The 18,801-nt window shown below is 36.8% G+C and overlaps 1 protein-coding gene across 1 annotated transcript in view; it reads right to left on the bottom strand.

The window, feature by feature from the left end:
* XRN2 (5'-3' exoribonuclease 2) overlaps positions 1–18,801 on the bottom strand; it is a 64,682-nt gene that overhangs the window by 30,397 nt on the left and 15,484 nt on the right. The window contains exons 10-20 of the mRNA XM_081150094.1: positions 16,660–16,734; positions 16,440–16,573; positions 16,285–16,342; positions 16,094–16,201; positions 11,733–11,777; positions 10,217–10,348; positions 6,620–6,738; positions 4,402–4,537; positions 3,097–3,204; positions 2,916–3,005; positions 2,191–2,263 (exon numbers count right to left, since the gene is read on the bottom strand). Coding sequence (XP_081006220.1) covers positions 2,191–2,263; positions 2,916–3,005; positions 3,097–3,204; positions 4,402–4,537; positions 6,620–6,738; positions 10,217–10,348; positions 11,733–11,777; positions 16,094–16,201; positions 16,285–16,342; positions 16,440–16,573; positions 16,660–16,734 — 1,078 coding nt within the window. The remainder of the gene's footprint in view (positions 1–2,190; positions 2,264–2,915; positions 3,006–3,096; positions 3,205–4,401; positions 4,538–6,619; positions 6,739–10,216; positions 10,349–11,732; positions 11,778–16,093; positions 16,202–16,284; positions 16,343–16,439; positions 16,574–16,659; positions 16,735–18,801) is intronic.

Here is an 18,801-nt window from a genome sequence, read left to right as displayed (position 1 = left end):
ACTATGATATACTCCTGTTATATATACTAAGCAAATATTGTGAAAACACACTGCTATTATTACAGTCATGCTGGTAAGTACACATGTTCAATAAATGTTGAAAAAGTGCCCAGATATATTTTATCTTCTACTATTTTAAGATATACTCAACTTAAAGAAGAACTTAAAGTACTGTCATTACTTTCAGTAAGTTTTAAACACATATGGAGAAATAACTATATCTCCTAATAGTACTAAATTTTACATCAAGAAAGGTGCATTCTTGCTACAGTCTAAAAAACTACAATATTTATATAAACTGTTATGTAAAATATAAAAATATGAAAAGTCTGAGTTTAAACCCATCCTAAAATTCGTTTGGAATCTCAAAGGACCCCAAATAACCAAAACAGTATTAAAAGAGAACAATAAAGTTGGAGGATTTGTACCTCCTGATTTCAAAACTTAGTATAAAGCTACAGTAATTAATTAGCATGATACTGACATAAGAACAAATTAAAACAGTCTATGGTACTGGCATAACGACAGACATGTTGACCAATGGAAAAAAGAGCCCAGAAATAAATGCTCACATATACCGCCACATGATTTTCAATGAGGGGGGCAAGAACATTCAATGGGAAAAGGAAGTCTTTTCAACAAGTGGTACTGGGAACATGGATGCAAAAGAATCAAGTTGGACCCTTACCTTACACCATATACAAAAAGTAATCCAAAATTAACCAAAGAGTTAGAACTACAGAGAGAGGAAGCTTCATGACGTTGAATTTGGCAATAATTTCTTTGATACTGACACCAAAAGTATAGGCAGCAACAACAAAATAAAGCAGTCCAACAAAAATCAACCTGCATTAAAATGAAAAACCTGAATGTGCCTGGCCAGTGTGGCTGAGTTAGTTGGGCATCACCCTGTGCACAGAAAGGTTGCTGGTCTGATTCCCAGTTAGGGCACACGCCCAGGATTGTGGGCTCAATCCCCAATAGGGGGCGTGCAGGAGGCAGCCGATGCATGTTTCATTCTCATATAAATGCTTCTCTCTCTCTAAAAGATCCCTTCCTCTCTCTCTCTAAAAAAAAATCAATAAAAAAATATATATATATTTTTATGTATCTTTATTGATTCCAGAGAGAGGAATGGGGAGGGAGAGAGAGATAGAAAAATCAATGATGAGAGAGTCATTGATCGGCTAGCCTGCAACCCGGGCATGTGCCCTGACCAGGAATCGAACCCTGATTGCCTGGATCCTATGTCGACCCTCAACCACTGAGCCATGCCCGGCTGGGCCAGAACACAACACTTAACCCCATCAATGGGTTGCATTTCACATTATCATCTCATTAATATGAAATTTCTGTTACTACATAAACCAAAAAGTCAGCCCTAAAAATCTCCAAATGTGATCATTTTAAATTGTAAATTATTTTTTATCTCCCTGTGCCTCACGACTCCCTTTGAGTCGCTTTACTGGTCATCCGCACCACAGGGAATAATCAAAGGAGAAGAGAGAAAACACGATTTTACCAAACATGCTTGTTATCCTAGAAAAATATTTGATGGAAGGAAGGTTAAGATGATTTGATGAAAGGGGCTTTGGTGTAAAACAACACTTGGCCTACTGTGTGAGAGACTCTATTGTGTTTCACAGTCAGTCATCATCACACATTTGGTGAGTGTAAAATAGCACCTTGAATTTAGTACTAATTTTATACTGCCATTCTTACAAAGTCTGTGAACAAAGGAATGAGAAAATAATAAAGAAATAAGAAATAAATTTTAAGTAATGATTAATGTCAAGTATTTAAACTAAATTTCTAACACATTTTTCAAAAGTTTCAATGGAATACAAGGCAATCGCCACAGACACTCTCTCAGCAACCTACCAAGATGTCAATGAACTGCTAACTGGAAGAACCAAGTCCCAAGTCCCATAAATTAATCACAAAGAAGGCAAAAGATACAATAATTAATATATTTCAACCCAATTTACTGTTTATCAGAATGTTACTGTTAAAACTATTATTAATCATTGCTAATCCCAGGTTGAACGAAAAATATCAAATTTTCATTTACAATTCTTAAAATATTTTTTCTTTTACAGAAATTCTTTCATCCTACAAATCATGTCTGCTCACAGTTTTTCCAGAAAGTTAGAATTATTTTAACCCAAAAAAATAATGTCTAAATTTTACCTTGCCATGCATATTTCTTTCCATTCAAATCAATAGCAAAATCTTCAGGGTAGAAGTCAATTATACTAGAATCCTGTATCAAGAAGAAAAGTAAAGATTCAAAACAAAGTTACATGCTTCTGTTATATAGGATTTGTTTTAACTTTCATTCAAGTTATCAAGCCTGATAAGAAAATGAGGCTTCATCCCTTTTAAAAACTGTTAAGATACCACGTCATTAATCCCAGGTCTAGTAAAACAAAATAACAATTTTATTTTAAATGATGGGGAAAAAAGGCATTATTCATGACTGTAGAGATGACAACTGTGGACCCAAGACAGTGAGCAAAGAGTTTACTGACTGCAATAATTCCTACTTCCCAGCTTGGTCTCACTCTTTCTAGCTAGCACACAAAACATGCTCAGAGGTGGCTTCAGGTAGGTCAGTCCTCTGAGCTCTTTAGCCACCACACAGGGCTGGAACAAGTGAAAGCTGGCTGAGAACAAAACAACCTGTTAAAAAAAATTTTCCAAAACACAAATCAATTTTACTTGCTGGGTGGGGTACTGGTGATAAGAAAAGCAGGAAGGAAAGAAGTGAAAAATAGGCTGCAGAACTCAAATACTTTTGCTTTGTTTCTATACTTCATAGTTTTGACTGAGATGCAAAGCAACTGTGACTAATGTTAGTAAAACCTCTGACAAAAACCCAGTTACCAACACCCTCAAAATACTAAGAGACTCACTGGATCACTCATGAGCTTCCGCCATGATGGAGGTAGAAAGTTACCACTTGCAGCTGGAAAAACTCCCATAAGTTGTTCCAGTGGTTTAAACTACAAAGAAGAAAGAGGTTTAAGACAAGATACACAATTGTTATCTAAGCCAAAATTCTATAATTTAATGGCTCTAACTAATCGAACTTACCGGTTTAGTGCCCTTCTCAAAATCAGAAGGCATGTCTGCAATACCCTCAAAGTCTGAAGCAAATGGTGCATAATGGAACGGGTAATACCACTTCCAGGAGGCGCAGCCCTGGAGTCATTCAAAACAACAACAAAGCCAAAAATCCATGTTAATGATAGTCACAGCACAGATACAAACAAAAATCAGAATGTTAACCTCCCATACTCTATTTACAAAACACACAACTTCTAGTATATATTCCATATGTTAATTTTTCCCACAAGCCCTAAAAGTTGTTTTATTAAATCTGAACTTTCTGCAAAGCATGTTTAATAATCAGTTAACATTTACAGGCACAAATGGTCAAGATTTTTATCCTTAAAGTGTGTTTCATGACATTTCTCTACAACTCCAGAGCTGCGGCTGACACTTACTGAACCTACATAGGTGGGTAAGGGGCATCACTGAAACAGAAATTGAGGATAAAATGGCCAAAAGTTTCACTTGACAATTCCCTATTACATTTTCATGTGACAACTTTCTCTTTACTATAAAAATATTTAAGTATACCTATTGAAAAGGAAACAAAAGCAAGTTATGCTCATAGAAAAGAGGAGTCTTCCTGATATGTGTTGCATTTTGACTCTGTGCCTAGGGAATTAAAATCTTAAGGGTAGGAGTAAAACATGAAATTAGAGTATTTTATGATCAATACTGTATTACTGTTTACTGCATTAAATTACTTTCTACTTACCAACAAACTTCATCTTTGCTCAGGTCACACCAAACATAACTTGCTTCACTCTCGGAGCATAAAACCAGATATTATCTAACAGTGTTATGGCCCCTGTATGTTTCCCTAATCTCTCATCAGTCTGACATCTCAGTTACACAGGTTTGCAGTCAGATAGAGATTACTCTAATTAGAATGCACTTCATGTAGCATCACTACATTACATGGAGGAAATGATATTCAAATTCCTTTCAAGTTCTTACTAGCATTTTCCAGTCTATTAGTTACTCAGTTATTTTTTATTCCAATTAAAAAAAACACCAAACTTTAATCATATGAAAGACAAAGTACACTCAACCACACAATTTAATGCTAAAATCCTTTAAGGCAACAAATATTAGCTTTGTTTATATGTTAACATTTAAGGAACTTTACAAACAATTATTTAAGGTAACGAACTTCTAAGTAGTAAGCTTTAAAAAGCTTACTGGGTTTAATTACAGAATATAGCTCAATAATACACATTATTATAGAAATTGCTATCTTCCTAAAACAATTAGCTGGAGATTTAGAGAAAACTATTCTTTTTGTACCTGGTAATAATATCGAAGAACCCAGCAGAGTCCTTCAACATACGATTGTACAACTTTACGACGGAATTTCTCATCAGCCGCATCAACGTCAAATTTGTTCTTGTAGTACCGCTGCTTCCAACCAGCTTCCCACAACCTAAAAACCAGTCAAAGCCAGTTTATACTGAATAAATATACTTTCAGTAATTGGCTGCTAATTCATCACCCAAATCAATATATATTTACTATCCAGGTGAAACATAAATCAGTTAAACAGTAAGGTTAACACAACTTCATTTAGCTATTTCTAAAAAGTCCACTTTCACAGGATTTATTATCAACTTAAAGATAGCTAAACATCAAAAACCCAAACACAAACTAGTAAGAACATTATAAAACTGCACTTTGAAAAAAGAATAACCATTTATTAAACTAACAGCACTTGTTTGCTCAACTTTTCATACTGTTTTACATGTTTTGGATTGTGGAACAATTCTAAAACTACCTTTCAAGATTCAAATACTGAAGATTTTATATTGGTCAAGCTCCTCAATTTGTTAAAATATATTTAAACTATACAAAAAAAGCCCAATTACTTTTTAGAAAATGAACTGCACAATTCATTTTTTAAAAGGTAAAAATTGGTTTATATAAACAATCTAGGAACCAAGCAGAAATTATGTGTATTACCTCCTCTATCCTTGGGCTGCCTTATCTCTTTCAGATAAGATTGCTGTTGGCTTAAGGTATGCACGTATGTACGTTCTGCTAAACTGAGAAGCAAGTCAATCAACTCACTGAATTATCACTAATTAAAAAGGCAATGTGAAGAACCTCACTTTCACCCTAAGTATGTTTTTTAAGTACTTATTTCTCATTCTCTGAAAGCTTTAAACATTTTATTGAAGGAACAAAGAAGCCAAAGATCACTTAAAAAAACACACACACAAAAACCACACCAGGACAGATCAAGAACATCAAAATGATTCTCCATTTAAGAGCTATTTTCTACCATGCACCAGATCTTACAAATTAATTGCAGTCATGTTTCAGAATACACCATACCAATTTTAATTTCACATACACACAAAGGATTCACAGAATATCAAGTCAGAGAAATATCCACTATCTATAATGTGAATTGGCACTATTTTCAGAAAATATCGATGAAATAAATGCTAAAAAACCCCAAACATTTCCTGATAGAAGCACTTCTACCTTGGTTATCCTCAGCAACAGGATTAAACAATAAAGTACTAAATAAATCTAGTTAACTATTAAGCTGGTATTGACCATAACGGATACACAGTAAAACAAAAAGCACTCTAAAAGGCAAGTCCAGTGTCATAGAATCAGAGAATAAAAACTCTCATCAAGTAAATGTTTAATCACAAGTCACCATAGACCTCAGAATCTCACATCAAAGAATATTAGGAAAATGCAGTATCATATAAGACACTTGGGAAGTTTCTTATCATAAAGACAGCATGAGTTGTGGATCACTATTGTTTGTTTAACTTTGAAATATATCATTTTGCTACATTCATAAAGAGTTACAATTATTGAAATGGTTGGTCTTTTGTATGTGGAGCCCAGGCTCAAACCTGGATTTACTTACACAAGAGGCTGTTAATTTAAACTTACTATATGATGACAAAAAACTCCTGGATAAATTAAATAATCGAAGTTTCCTATTATAAATTCTACACAGCTAAAGGGAAACTTCTCTGCCATGAAATATAACTGCATATGTAAGTTTGTGGTTTTTTAAAAATACACATATTTATCTCTTAACCAAACGTATTTTGCATATTTCATTTTGAGGCATAATCTTTTCAAATGAGAAGATTAAAGCAAACTATATTAAGTATCCAAGTGTAGCTGAACTTTCTAGATTAAGCAGCTTGAAAATTTAATCTCAAAATGGTAACACTCAGATCACAGTCAAGCTAAACTCCTCACGTCTAGCTGCTGTAGTGCCTGGTCTCAGAGGGAAAAGTGGTTTGAGGATGGAAACCTGCACGCATACTAATCTAGATACTCAGTTTTAACAGCGATAGCAGCTTACACATCTCACTGGAATTTCCAGACTATTCTAAACCTCCATATTAATGACTAGTGGATAAAAAGATCACAGCAAGCATCTGAAGGCGCTGCTGCTCTAAGCTAAATAGCATTAATTAGACCACATCTGTTTCAGCAATTTGCTAACAAAGTGCAACCAAAAACATGTCTTCACCTGACGTTATCCTCTGGCTCAGGTTCACTGTCACTGTCATCTGCTTTTCGCTTAATTCCTCCTAACGGAGACGGGGAACCATCAGAAGTGAAACTTGTATTAGGAGATACTGAAGGACTCTGCAGACAATTAGAACATTACAGAGGAAGGATTTAATTATTCATTCCACATAAGAAGTTACATCAGACTGTTATTACCACCATGTTTCACAATGCCACATTTTTAAAAAAGCTATCGAATAGAAATGGTAAATGTATTTAGAAAGTACAAAGACTGATCTTGGCCTACTCCATCTACCCCAAATAAGTAATACAGTGCAAGCTTCCTATGCTTACACTAAAAAACAACCTGAACATTCTTAGGATAAAAACTGCTTCAAAAGAAAAAAGAAAAATATAATTTTATACACTTTTAAAATTATAAGACTTGAATATTTTTTCCTTGGTGGTTCCCTCATGTTACAAATTCATGATCACTTTCCACCAATTATGTAACAAAATTTTAAGTGGAAAATATATATGTATATAAATTAACAATATATAAATAATACATTAAAAAGTCAATACTGGTGAGAATGAAGTTAAATGAAGTGTTCTATCTAGTACAATCACTCTGAAAAGCAACTGATTAATAAGACTCTGCCAGATAACTATTAAATCATTTTATATAGTTTTAAAATTCAAAGTACAAATAAAAATCTATTAGTCGTCTTAGAAAATGAAGATTTTATTATTTCAGAGTTAGATACTACTTTAAAGTATTATTTTAAAGTATTATCAGTATTACCTTCCCTCTTTACCTAACTCAATACATAGTAGCACCCCAAAGTATTTTAGTATTTAATTTAAATATTATAATCTTCTGCAACTTTAGTTTTGTGTAAATGACCAAAAACTTAAGTGGCAGAAAAGGTTTTTATGGCAAAGGTGTTATTCTGTTATTCCCAGTATATTAGATATTTCAAGTTATCGGAATTATTTTGAAGTTGAGAACTGAGGAGTCTTTTTTTTTTTTTTTTAATTTATTGATTTTAGAGAGAGGAAGAAAGACAGAGTGAGAGAGAGGGAGAGAGGAGGAGAGGGGGAAGAGAGAGAGAAACATCCATTTGCTGTTCCACTTACTTATGCATTCACTGGTTGATTCTTGTATGTGCTCTGACTGGGAATCGAACCTGCAACCTTGGTGTATGCAGGCGACACTCCAATTAAAGGAGCTACCCTGCCAGGTCTGAGGAAGCTCTTTTAATACTATAAGTAAAACCTTAATATAAAAGTGGTTCACCCCATAGGCCAAGAAAAGTTACCACAAAATAAAATTATATTTCATAGAGCTTATGACACTTTCCTTTTTAAAATGTGTAATACCAATTTTATCATGATACTATATGACCAATACTGTAAAAAAAAAAAAAAAAATACACCAATAAAAATAAATCCAGGAAGGAACTGATATGCTTGGAAAATGAGGTATTTCTAGTTGGATAGAGCTGAGAGTAAAACACCCAATCCAGTATTTACTGACTGCGTGGCCCTGAGCACTTTATTTAACCTCTGTCAGCCTCTGCTTCAAACGGGGATGGTAATGTTCTATCTCTTTAGAGGTATTGCAAGCAGTAAATAAAACAATACAAGTGAAAGACCAGTAACACACCGCCTACCGGCACAAGGCACTTACCATTAGGGAAGTTACTCATTTTTTTAACCCAACACTAATCCATTTGTATCAAATTATGAAAGTGATGTTTCTATCAACCGTGTAAGTACAGAGAAGTTGTAAAAAGCAAACTTTCCCAAAGTGACCAACAATATATAAACTCTATCTTTAGATGACAAAAATAATGTACCATCAAGAAAAAAAAGGCATTTGCTCTTCAATACTAAATCTCTGCTGCTCTCCTTTCTGCTCCTTCTCTACCAATGAAAGTATTCTTTCCTGAACATACCAGATTCTTACCACTTCAGATTTCTTTTGAAAAAGCTATTTTTGCAATCAAACTCATTAAACTGAGACTGGCCACAGATATAATGAAACCACACCTCAGAATGCAACATTTTAAAACATATTTATATTAAATAAATAAACCATGTTTATGAGGGAACAAAGCTATCTAATGGAACAGTAACAATGCAGACCATCAGTAGACACCAGTCAGCTACTGGAGGCTAAGATGCCTAAACATTTAGAAAAAATAAAATATAATCGTAAAGGCTCCCTTTAAGTGAACTTCATAACTTTCAATGAATTTCATAATTTCACTTCACGATTTCCTTAAATTTGGAACATTTGAGATGAAAATCCCTCCATGGGACAACTCCAATAGAAATAACTGTGTCAAAAGGAATTAAGACAGGCTCAAATAAGCATCCTAATCACCAAACTCTCCACTCCTCTTCCCATGGCAGGCATTCATCAACAGTGGGTCTAGTCCTGTGGAGTCTGAATATAATATTGGAATCCGTTCCAAAGCATCACAGCTGGCAAAGTTTAAACCTACTTGTCTCCCTGAGATTAAGAGAAAAGTGGTCTATCATCAACGTAGTGTTTGAGAATACCTGTCACTCTCAGTTCCACTCTGAGGGGACTGTAGTCACTATAATCTTAAACAATGGACATCAGTTTTTTCTGTTCTACTCACATCTCATTGCCATCCCTTTCACTGACCCTCCATATCCCACCCTGTTAATGGTGTGAGGAATAAGACAAGAAAATAAAAATCAAACAACAAAAAACAACAGAAACCTCAGCCGCTTCTCTTAAGAGGTACAAAGTCTCAGTTCTCAAAAATCGCAGGTCTGAATTTATGGCAATATAAATCCAATCAGTCTCCTGATACGGTAAAAATTCTGCACATAGGATTGCCCTGTAATAAGGGATTTGAGCATCAATACAATACCTATCAGAATAATGAAATTTAAACATCCAAACATACGCCTTTTCTTTGGCTATATCACAGTAATGGTTTTACATAAGATACAAAACCTTACATATTATCTTGCCTCCCTCTATAACACTCTCTCTCATGCCTACTAGCCCAAAATAAGCCATAACTGATTATCTGCTGTCTGTGAATGTTGGCTGATGGTCTGTTCCCTCATCCCTGCTGCTGCCCTGCCATGCGCTCTGAGGTTCATGGTCTGTGGCCACTGCTACAGGAGGCTGAGCTGGAGAGTGAGAGTTTAGATAGTCAAGAGAACCTGTATTTGACAAACTGAGGAATACTATTCTGCAAAATGACCATGACTCATCCCTGGAAGGAAAGGGGAAATAGGCAGCAAAACCCACCCTCCTCTCTTGCTGCAGCTATAAGATATACGCATGTCCATATCATGCTTCTATCACCATCACCACTCAGGACCTTAGGCCCATTTGCATCACAGAATCACTGTAGCCACTTACATACATTTTCTTTCTTTCGCATCATTTAGATATTTTCATATTGATAAAAATGAATTTAACAGAATTAAAAATATCTCAAGGTAAAAGAAATTGGAAAAAACTACAAAACAACTCCAGGCTGAGTGATGAAATTCGCACACAACTGCAAGGGACATCTGATAGCCACCGCTTTTTAATGCCACCTAAGAACAAGTCACTTACCGAGTTATTCTGCACCCTCATTTCATAGGCTGCCTGTCTCGGATTACTGGCAACCTGAGAACCTGGCGAGTTTCTTGAACCCAAGGCATGCGGGGTTAATATTCCACCAGGAGTGAAAGCTGGTTGATCTCTCTAACATAAATGAAAATAAATGTAGAAATTAAAATTAAATCACAACATAGATGACAGGAAAAAAAGAGGACAGCCAAATAGAGTCCCCCCTCTAAGCACTTAAAAAATGAAATGGATTTCTGTTAACATTAAAGGTTGTTGACACTTTGATTTGACTATAACTTACCCTATAAATAATAGTCTGTAATATTTAATAACTCTGCTCTAAAAGTACATGTAACTCACTGTTTTGATATATAAAGAGAATCTATTCAAGTCTCATTAGGCTATTCTATTATGTGTACTTACAATTTCAAAACACATTTAAGACACAATTAAAGGCAAATAAGTAATAAGACAAAAAAATAAGTCAAGAGTTTGATTTATACTAAGAAATACAACTTTTATTTACTCTTCACCTTGCTAGAATCTAACCCTTTCCAATTAATTAGAACTATGATTAAAGCTGTAATAGGTGTCAGTCATGGCTGACTGATAAAAGATTTTTAAAACAGATATTGACTGAAGGAAAATAATTATACATAAAGTAGAAAAATAAATATGCCCCTCCCAATCTAAGTGACTTTAAACCTACCTACAATAATAATGAACTCTACTTTTCTCCCTTCCAGGTTCCTAAAATTGCTTAATTCCAATAAAATACAATAATAAAAGGCAGTCCCTAAACTCCATGAGTTTAAAATCTAGTCAGGAAGACAAGAAAAATGGGAACTAAAGAGGTCAAGTGACTAACAAATACCACAGCAAAAAGCATCAGAGTTAAAGGAAAGAACCACTCAACCTAGACTATGAGCAGAAGCAACGGAGACTTTGTAACAAAGGTAGGATGTGAGGGAGCCTTGGAGTCAAAACTCCACTTGGGGGTACCACCAAATGAAGGCAATTCTCTGAGTCTGGAAGGACATGGTATATGTGGTATATTTAGAAGGCAGAGGGGAAAAGCTGGGCAGCTAGAATATGACCAGATCATAGTGCGCTCTGCATGCCAGGCGAAGACAAAACTGTATTCTGCGAAAACTAAGGAGTCACCGGTGATTTCTGAGCAGTGAAACAACAGTTTTGAGTGTCACGTTCTGGGAATACTAACCTGACAAAGATGTAGACAGAGTGTAGGGTTAACTGTTTTTATTACAAAAGCAATACCTGGTTAGTATAAAATGCCAATCACTCTCTCCTGCCCACCAAGTGTATCCCTTCAGACACTAGGCCTTGAAAAGGACTTCTTTACAACCCAGCGCTCTTTCTCCAAGTAAGAAGACAGCTGAGTGAACACCGTCCCTAACCAGCTCCTACTGGGTAAGGAATAAAGCTACTGCAACGAATGTCTTCCTCCCAAATTATAAGTTATGCTATTGCCAATCTTATGAAATTAATTAAAACTCACCTTCATTCTCTTTCTTTTTTCTTTCTGTCGTCTTCTAAAACTGTCCTAAAAGTATAAAATCCACATATTCTGTCAAATAATTACACAAAAATGTAAGAGTTAAACATTATTACCAGGAATGATTTGAGAGACAATTAAAGTTTTAAAGGAGACCCCAGAAACCTAGGTACATAATTAAACCAGATAATGGACTATATGTTTAGAGTGCTGCTTATCAGAACTTTAGATGGGTAGAGAGCATTCTATATTGAATTTAGATACAATTTAATTGTTCCTGCTAGTTTTTTTCAGATAGTTTTTGATACCAATTCAGGAAAGAATGAAAGACTCATGACAGACCATTGGTTCTACCCTGGCGTAAATAGTCTGCCAATAGGGAAGCCACAAATAAGTAAGAAAACAAAGAATTCCTAAGCTGTAGCTGAATTCAGTTAATAATCAAGATGTCAACTTAAAAATATTGAGAAAACAATTTAATAACGAGCCTCTGTTACCTAAACAGGGCTTGACAGTTCCTGACTCTGTAGCATGTATGACACAAGTGGGTGAAGAGAGATGGGGTCTCTATGCAAACACTGCCCCCAGCCCCCATTCTAAAAAGCCAATCTAATGAAAGGAAGGAAATTCAGACGTTCACACTGCTTCTTATTCTGGGCCAATTTAACTCACAGGGAAGGGGCCAGTCTGCACTGTCAAGTTTTCAAAATGTAGCCGTGGTTTCAACTGCATAGGATCTGGGGTTGATCTTTCTTCCCCACTAACTGTTCGGACCATCCAAAGACCTCCTTGACCTCTCATGCCCAAGATTCTGTGACTATCACAGGGCACTGAAATGACAGCTAAGGTGGCCATAGCTGCAGTTGAGGCCTAAAACAGGGGCCAGCTGGTACTGTACTGACTGCCATCCTACTAGCTTTCCTGCTATCCCTTCCAAGTACTGTGAACTGCAATGTGTTAACAAAACTTGAAATCTGTGCTTTCTACCAGGAGAGGGGCTAAATGTTGAATACATGGTGAATGACTTCTCAAAACCTCCTGAGATATGAAAACCAATTTATTTAATCAAGCTTTTACCCTCATCTTCAATGAAACCTCTTATCTAAGTCACCGATGACTTAGAGACTGAAATCCATTACTCAGTTTTCTGTCCTTATCTGACCGTGACTTTCCTACTTGAGTCATGCCATTCACTTGACTTCCAGGACACTGTGCCCACCCGCTCTCCTCTTTCACTCCTGCTGCTACCCTCGCTCCTCAACTCCCCAACCTCCTAATGCTGGTGTTCCTGAGGCCAATACTTAGACCTCGCCACTTCTCTACTCTCATGGCAGTAATCATCCAGTCTCATGGCTTTAAATACCACGTATATACTTATGGCTGTCCAACCAGGATCTCTCTCCACTCACTCAAGATCTCCAAAATGGAAGCCCACCCCCACATCTGCACCTCCCACGCTTCCTCATCAGCTGCTCACACCAGTTTTCAATTGCTCAGACAAAATGTGTTGAACTCATTCTTGACAGCTTCCTTTCTCTCACACCTAGTGTTTCACCCACTAGCCAATCTCACTGGTTCTAGCCTCAAAACATGCAGAATCCAACTACCTCTTGTCATCTCTACTACAACTATACTAGCTCCCCTGGACTGGGCTTACTGCTTCTATCTTTGCCTCCATATAGCAAGTCTCAATATAACTAGTGACCCTTTTATAATATGTGTTAGATCTTGTCACTTTTATATCCCAAACCCTCCAGAATGAAAGCTAAAGTCCTTATAATGACCTACAGGGTCCTACCAGATCTGACCCTCCATTATCTTTCTGACCTCTACTCCTACTACAGTTCCTTTGCTTCCTCTGCTCCTGCCACACTGGCTCCTTGCTGTTCTGCGAACAATCTGGGTGTGCTCCTGCCCAAGCCTTCCCACTGGCTAGTCCCTATCTCTGAAACGTTCTGCTCTTCCTGCAAACATCTGCATGCTTACTCTCTCATATCCTTCAGAGCTTTATTCCAAGTCATCTGTGGGCTCGGCCCTCTCTAGCCACCTCTTCTAGAATTGCAAACTACCTATCACCACTTTCCCAGCTATTTCCTCGCCTGCTTTAGTTTTCTTTGTGGCACTTATCACTAACACATTACAAAATTACTTAAGTTTTTGTGTTTGTCATCCATCTCCCTAAGAAGAATATCAGCTCTGCAGGGTTAGGAATTTTTGTGGTTTTCTGCTTTGTTTAGTTCTATCAGTAACACTCAGAATACTATCTGGCACCTGGTAACACTTAATAAGTATTTGCGGAATAAATAAAAGATATTTGCAAGATAGAAGGCAAACCTCAAAGATCACAAAATAAAAAGCATCACATTTCTGACCTAACTGCTCAATTTAATTAACAAAAACTGATGCATTCCTCTTCTATTTTGCCAGTCAGTTAAATACCTACTTCTAAGGGTGTAGTCACACATAAGCAGAATAGGCCCATCTGGGAGCCACAGACTCCTTTGGAAAGCTGTCAAAAACGGACACACTTTCCAAGAAAATATATACCATCGTATACTTTTATACTGAATTTCTCAGAACTCATAAATCCTACTCCCCATACCCAACTATGCTGATGGACATCACATGATGTTGAGGACCCCAAAAAAGATACAAAGTTTTAAAATGTCCTCTTTGCCAGCCTGTCTGAAAACCTTCATTACCTAAATCTGAAGCACTCTGGTATCTATCAAATCTCATACAACCTGCCCTAATGCCAAATATCACCAATATTTAATAGTATAAATACTGCTAAAGCCACATAAAAGGACTGTTCTAACATGAAGCTTTTACACCAAGTAGTACACAGTACGAACAGTTTTTTCTTAAAGCATGAATGGCAGCAGGTCAAGTGAAGCCACTATAATTGTTGAATGGCTAGTCTGGTAGACATTTTTCCCAGACAAAGTTAGTTCTGTTATTTAAATTTTATATGTGAAAAATTCTTGCCTTCACAGAAGATTACCAAGTACCAAAAGCTTTGGAAGGAATGCTTACAGCTCACTCACTCTTTATGCGCCCCACCCCCAACCAAGTTCTAAAATAAGAGATGGTAGCTATAGTATACAAAGTTGAATATGAAATCTTGTCAGATACAATGGCATGTTTTATCTGTTAGGAGATCATAAAGCAATATTATGTTGCTATTTACTCAAAACAGCCATGACTTCTTATGAAGTCAGTTTCCAAAAGGATTTCCTTCACTCTCTAAGAAGCTACTACTATCTGCTCATTTTACCCACTGCTTGCCTCTCTTGCCACTCGCCCCAATCGCCCTCTACCCACTCAGGCTCCAGGCTGCTGCCCCTCTCCCGCACTCACGCCTCAGGGCTGCAGACCAGGGGCCTATCCACATCACTCTGACACCTCCACTACTGGCTTCTCCTCCCTCCAGGTGTTTCCTCCTCTCTCTAGAACTGGCTCCTCTTTCTCCTTCTATGTCCAAGCCTCTCGAGGTTTCTGTTGGAGGCACTTTCACGCCAAACAAGCTCCCAGGGATTTCAAGTTCATACTCAAGACTTGAAGTACCTCCTCGTTGCTAATGGTTCTCAAATCTCCTTTCGAAAAACTTCTGCTCCGAGCTTTACACATATCTATCAAATTGCTTCCCAGGCTTTTCTCCATTCAGGTGTCCTGAGTGCTTGGGGCATCCCTCAAACTCAGTATCTCGAAAATGAAATTCTATTTCTACCTTGTCACCACCCTAACCTGCTCTACCCTCAGTACTTGCTATCTCAGTAAATGGAACCAGCAAACTACTACCTGTCCAAGTCAAAAACCTGGACTTCTCTCCTAGGCCCTCACCCTATCAGATGTAATCAATTTCTAAGAGCTTTATTTTATTTCCTTCTTTTAAGTTTAAATTTCTTACTCAAAGCTGCAACCCTCTGCCTTGGCTGATGCAGTCCAAAACACAGCCCCTACATTCTACCACCAGGGTACAAAGTACCTAGCTCTTAACCTGTCTTTCAGAGCATCAGTATTTTCTACAAACATGAGCAGCTACTAGCTCAATCCCAGCATTCCTGTAGCCTTGGAACCTTCATTTCACATCCTACTGATCAGGCAGGTGTTTGGATGTATTCTTAACTAAGATTATGAAGAAAGAAAAAAATTACAATGCAACTCGCAGTGTACAATATGTCGTTCTGCAAAGCAAGCAGCACCACCTTTATGACATAACGAAAGCACTGGCACTCATGGTCGCACCAATGTCCGGCACACTATAAGGATGTGACAGCACACTCAGAGGTCACAGCAAGGTCGCGGGCCAGCAGGGCCCAGGAGACAGGGGCAGTGTGGCCACTGCAATAGGAGCACTTTACCTCATCATCCTTCCTCTTTTTAAAAATGCTATCCTCAACTTCACCAACTGCTAACATGATCATCTGTACTCTCTGCAGATTGACATAACCACTTTCTGTAAGGTAACCCTGTAAGTGACAAAATACATGTGAAATGACCTTCGTATAAAAGCAAACACTTTTGTTTCGAAATTATTCAAAAGTGAACTTACCCCAGTTTTGTGTACCACATTTTTGTATATGTTAACCAAACGGTCAATGGCACCTTCCCTGCCACCAGGAAACAAATATTATGCATTAGGACCAGTGTGCACCATAAAGGCAGGAGACTAAAGCAATAGTCTGAAACCCACAGAAACACACATACCTAATCTCTAATGATGGTAGGTGAGGAAGGAAGTCATTTCCCACAAAGAAGCACATGAAGACCCAGTCATCAATGCTCCTCTCAATATCAAATGTAAATGGCAGACTGGCCATGGTGAGCTCTCTTTCCAAATACTACAACCAAAAAGGAAGACGGCCATTAAAGCTACTGAAAGGCATCCTGTTTTAGAGTGCCAACTCCAAGAATTATGACTACGTACCTCGCGAAGAACATTGAGACGAAGGAAGATAAACTCTCCCTCTGCACAGGGAAGGCTATCTGCAAGTTCATCGTGCTACAAGAAAGGGAGTAAAGATTGAACAAGTCTACTCTAAACTCAATCAAATAAATACGGCTTTTTCTAAAGCAAGATCCATTTTAATACTATAATTTTTAAATAAAAAAAGCACTCACTAAACAATTTTAAAAATAAATAGTACTCATAAATCCCAGTAACACACCAAGGAACAAGAAGTGAGTTTTTTGAAAGGGGACATGCTGTAGTTTGCCAATCCCTGACCCACACCCAACCAATATTAACATTTTGATGCAAATTCCTTTAGATATTTCTCTGTGAACATAGTGTATTTTCTACCTGCCTTTCTTCACTCAGCACGTCTTTTAAAAAGGTTCCATAATCTTAAAACAGATAGAAACCCCTTTAAAGGGGACTGGATATAATCAAATAACCCAGAATATGTAGGAACTAGGAGTAACTTTAATATTTAAAACAAAAAGTTTAATATATTTGACTTATAGTTCCTTTTAAGAAGAATAACCACTGAAACAAGTAACTCCTACAAATAAATCATGTGCGATAGGCATTATTACCTATAATAACTAAGTCTCACGTAGATATGTTAGAAAAGTGGAAATAAAAAGTGTGAATGGCCCGGCCAGGCGTGGCTCAGCGGTTGAGTGTTGACCTGGGATCCAGGCGATCGGGGTTCGATTCCCGATCAGGGCACATATCTGGGTTGCGGGCTCGATCCCCAGTCGGGGGCATGCAGGAGGCAGCTGATCAATGACTCTCTCATCATTGATGTCTGTCTCTCTCTCTCTCTCTCTCCCCTTTCCTCTCTCTGAAATCAATAAAGATACATTAAAAAAAAAAGAAGTGTGAATGCTTTTAAATGTCTGTTCACTTAAAAGTTTTAAAATCATATGATCAGATAAATAGAGAAAAAACATTTGACAAAATCCAGCATCCATTTATGATAAAGACTCTCAGCAAAGTGTGAATAGTGGGAATATACCTCAACATAAGAAAGGCCACATCTGACAGACTTAAAGCTAACATCACACTCAATAGGAAAAAACTAAAACCATTTTCCATAGATCAAGTTCCACTTTCATCACTTTTATTCAACATAGGTATTGGAAGTGCTAGCCACAGCCTTCAAACAAGAAAAAAAAAGGCATCCAAACTGAAAAGAAGTAAAACTGTCATTATTTGCAGATGACGTATTATATAGAGAGAATCCTAAAGATTCCACCAAAAAATTACTAAGAACTGGTAAATTCAATAAAGTAGAAGAATACAAAATTAATATGCAGAAATTGAATGCATTTCTATACACCAATAATGAACTATCAGGAACAGAAATTAAGAAAACAATCCCATCTACAATTGCATCAAAAAAAATTAAATACCAAATAAAATTAACCAGAGGTAAAAGACCTATACTCAGAAAATTATATGACATTGAAGAGAGATTGAAGAAAACATAAATGGAAGCATATCCTGTGCTCATGGATAGGAAGAATTAGCATTGTTAAAATGTCCATACTACGCAAAGCAATCTATAGATTCAACACAATCCCTATCAAAACACAAATGGCATTTTTCACAGAACTAGAGCAAATAATCCTAAAATTTAATATGGAACCACAAAAAACACACAAATAGCCACAACAATCTTGGAAAAGAACAAAGGTGGAGGTATCATGCTACCTGATGTCAAACTATACTAAAAGGCTACTGTAATCAAAACAACATAGTACTGGCATAAAAAGGCCCAGAAATAAAACCAAGGGTATATGGTCAATAAAATATGACAAATGAGGCGAGAATATACCATGGGAAAAACACAGTTTACTCAACAAGTGGTGTTGGTAAAATTGGACATATACATGCATAAAATAAAAACTAAAACTAGACCGCCTTCTTACACCATATGTAAAAATAGATTAAACTCTCTGGCATTGCACTAAGCAATATTTTTTCTGATATATCTCCTCGGGCAAGGGAAACAAAAGAAAAAAATAAACAAATGGGACTGCATCAAGGTAAAAAATGTTTGCGCAGCAAAGGAAACTACCAACAAAACGAAAAGGCAACTACTGAATAGGGGAAGATATC

This window comes from Miniopterus schreibersii (assembly GCF_964146895.1).
Source record: "Miniopterus schreibersii genome assembly, chromosome: 10".
Classification (NCBI taxonomy): Eukaryota; Metazoa; Chordata; class Mammalia; order Chiroptera; family Miniopteridae; genus Miniopterus; species Miniopterus schreibersii.
This window is presented reverse-complemented; position numbering and strand designations above follow the sequence as displayed.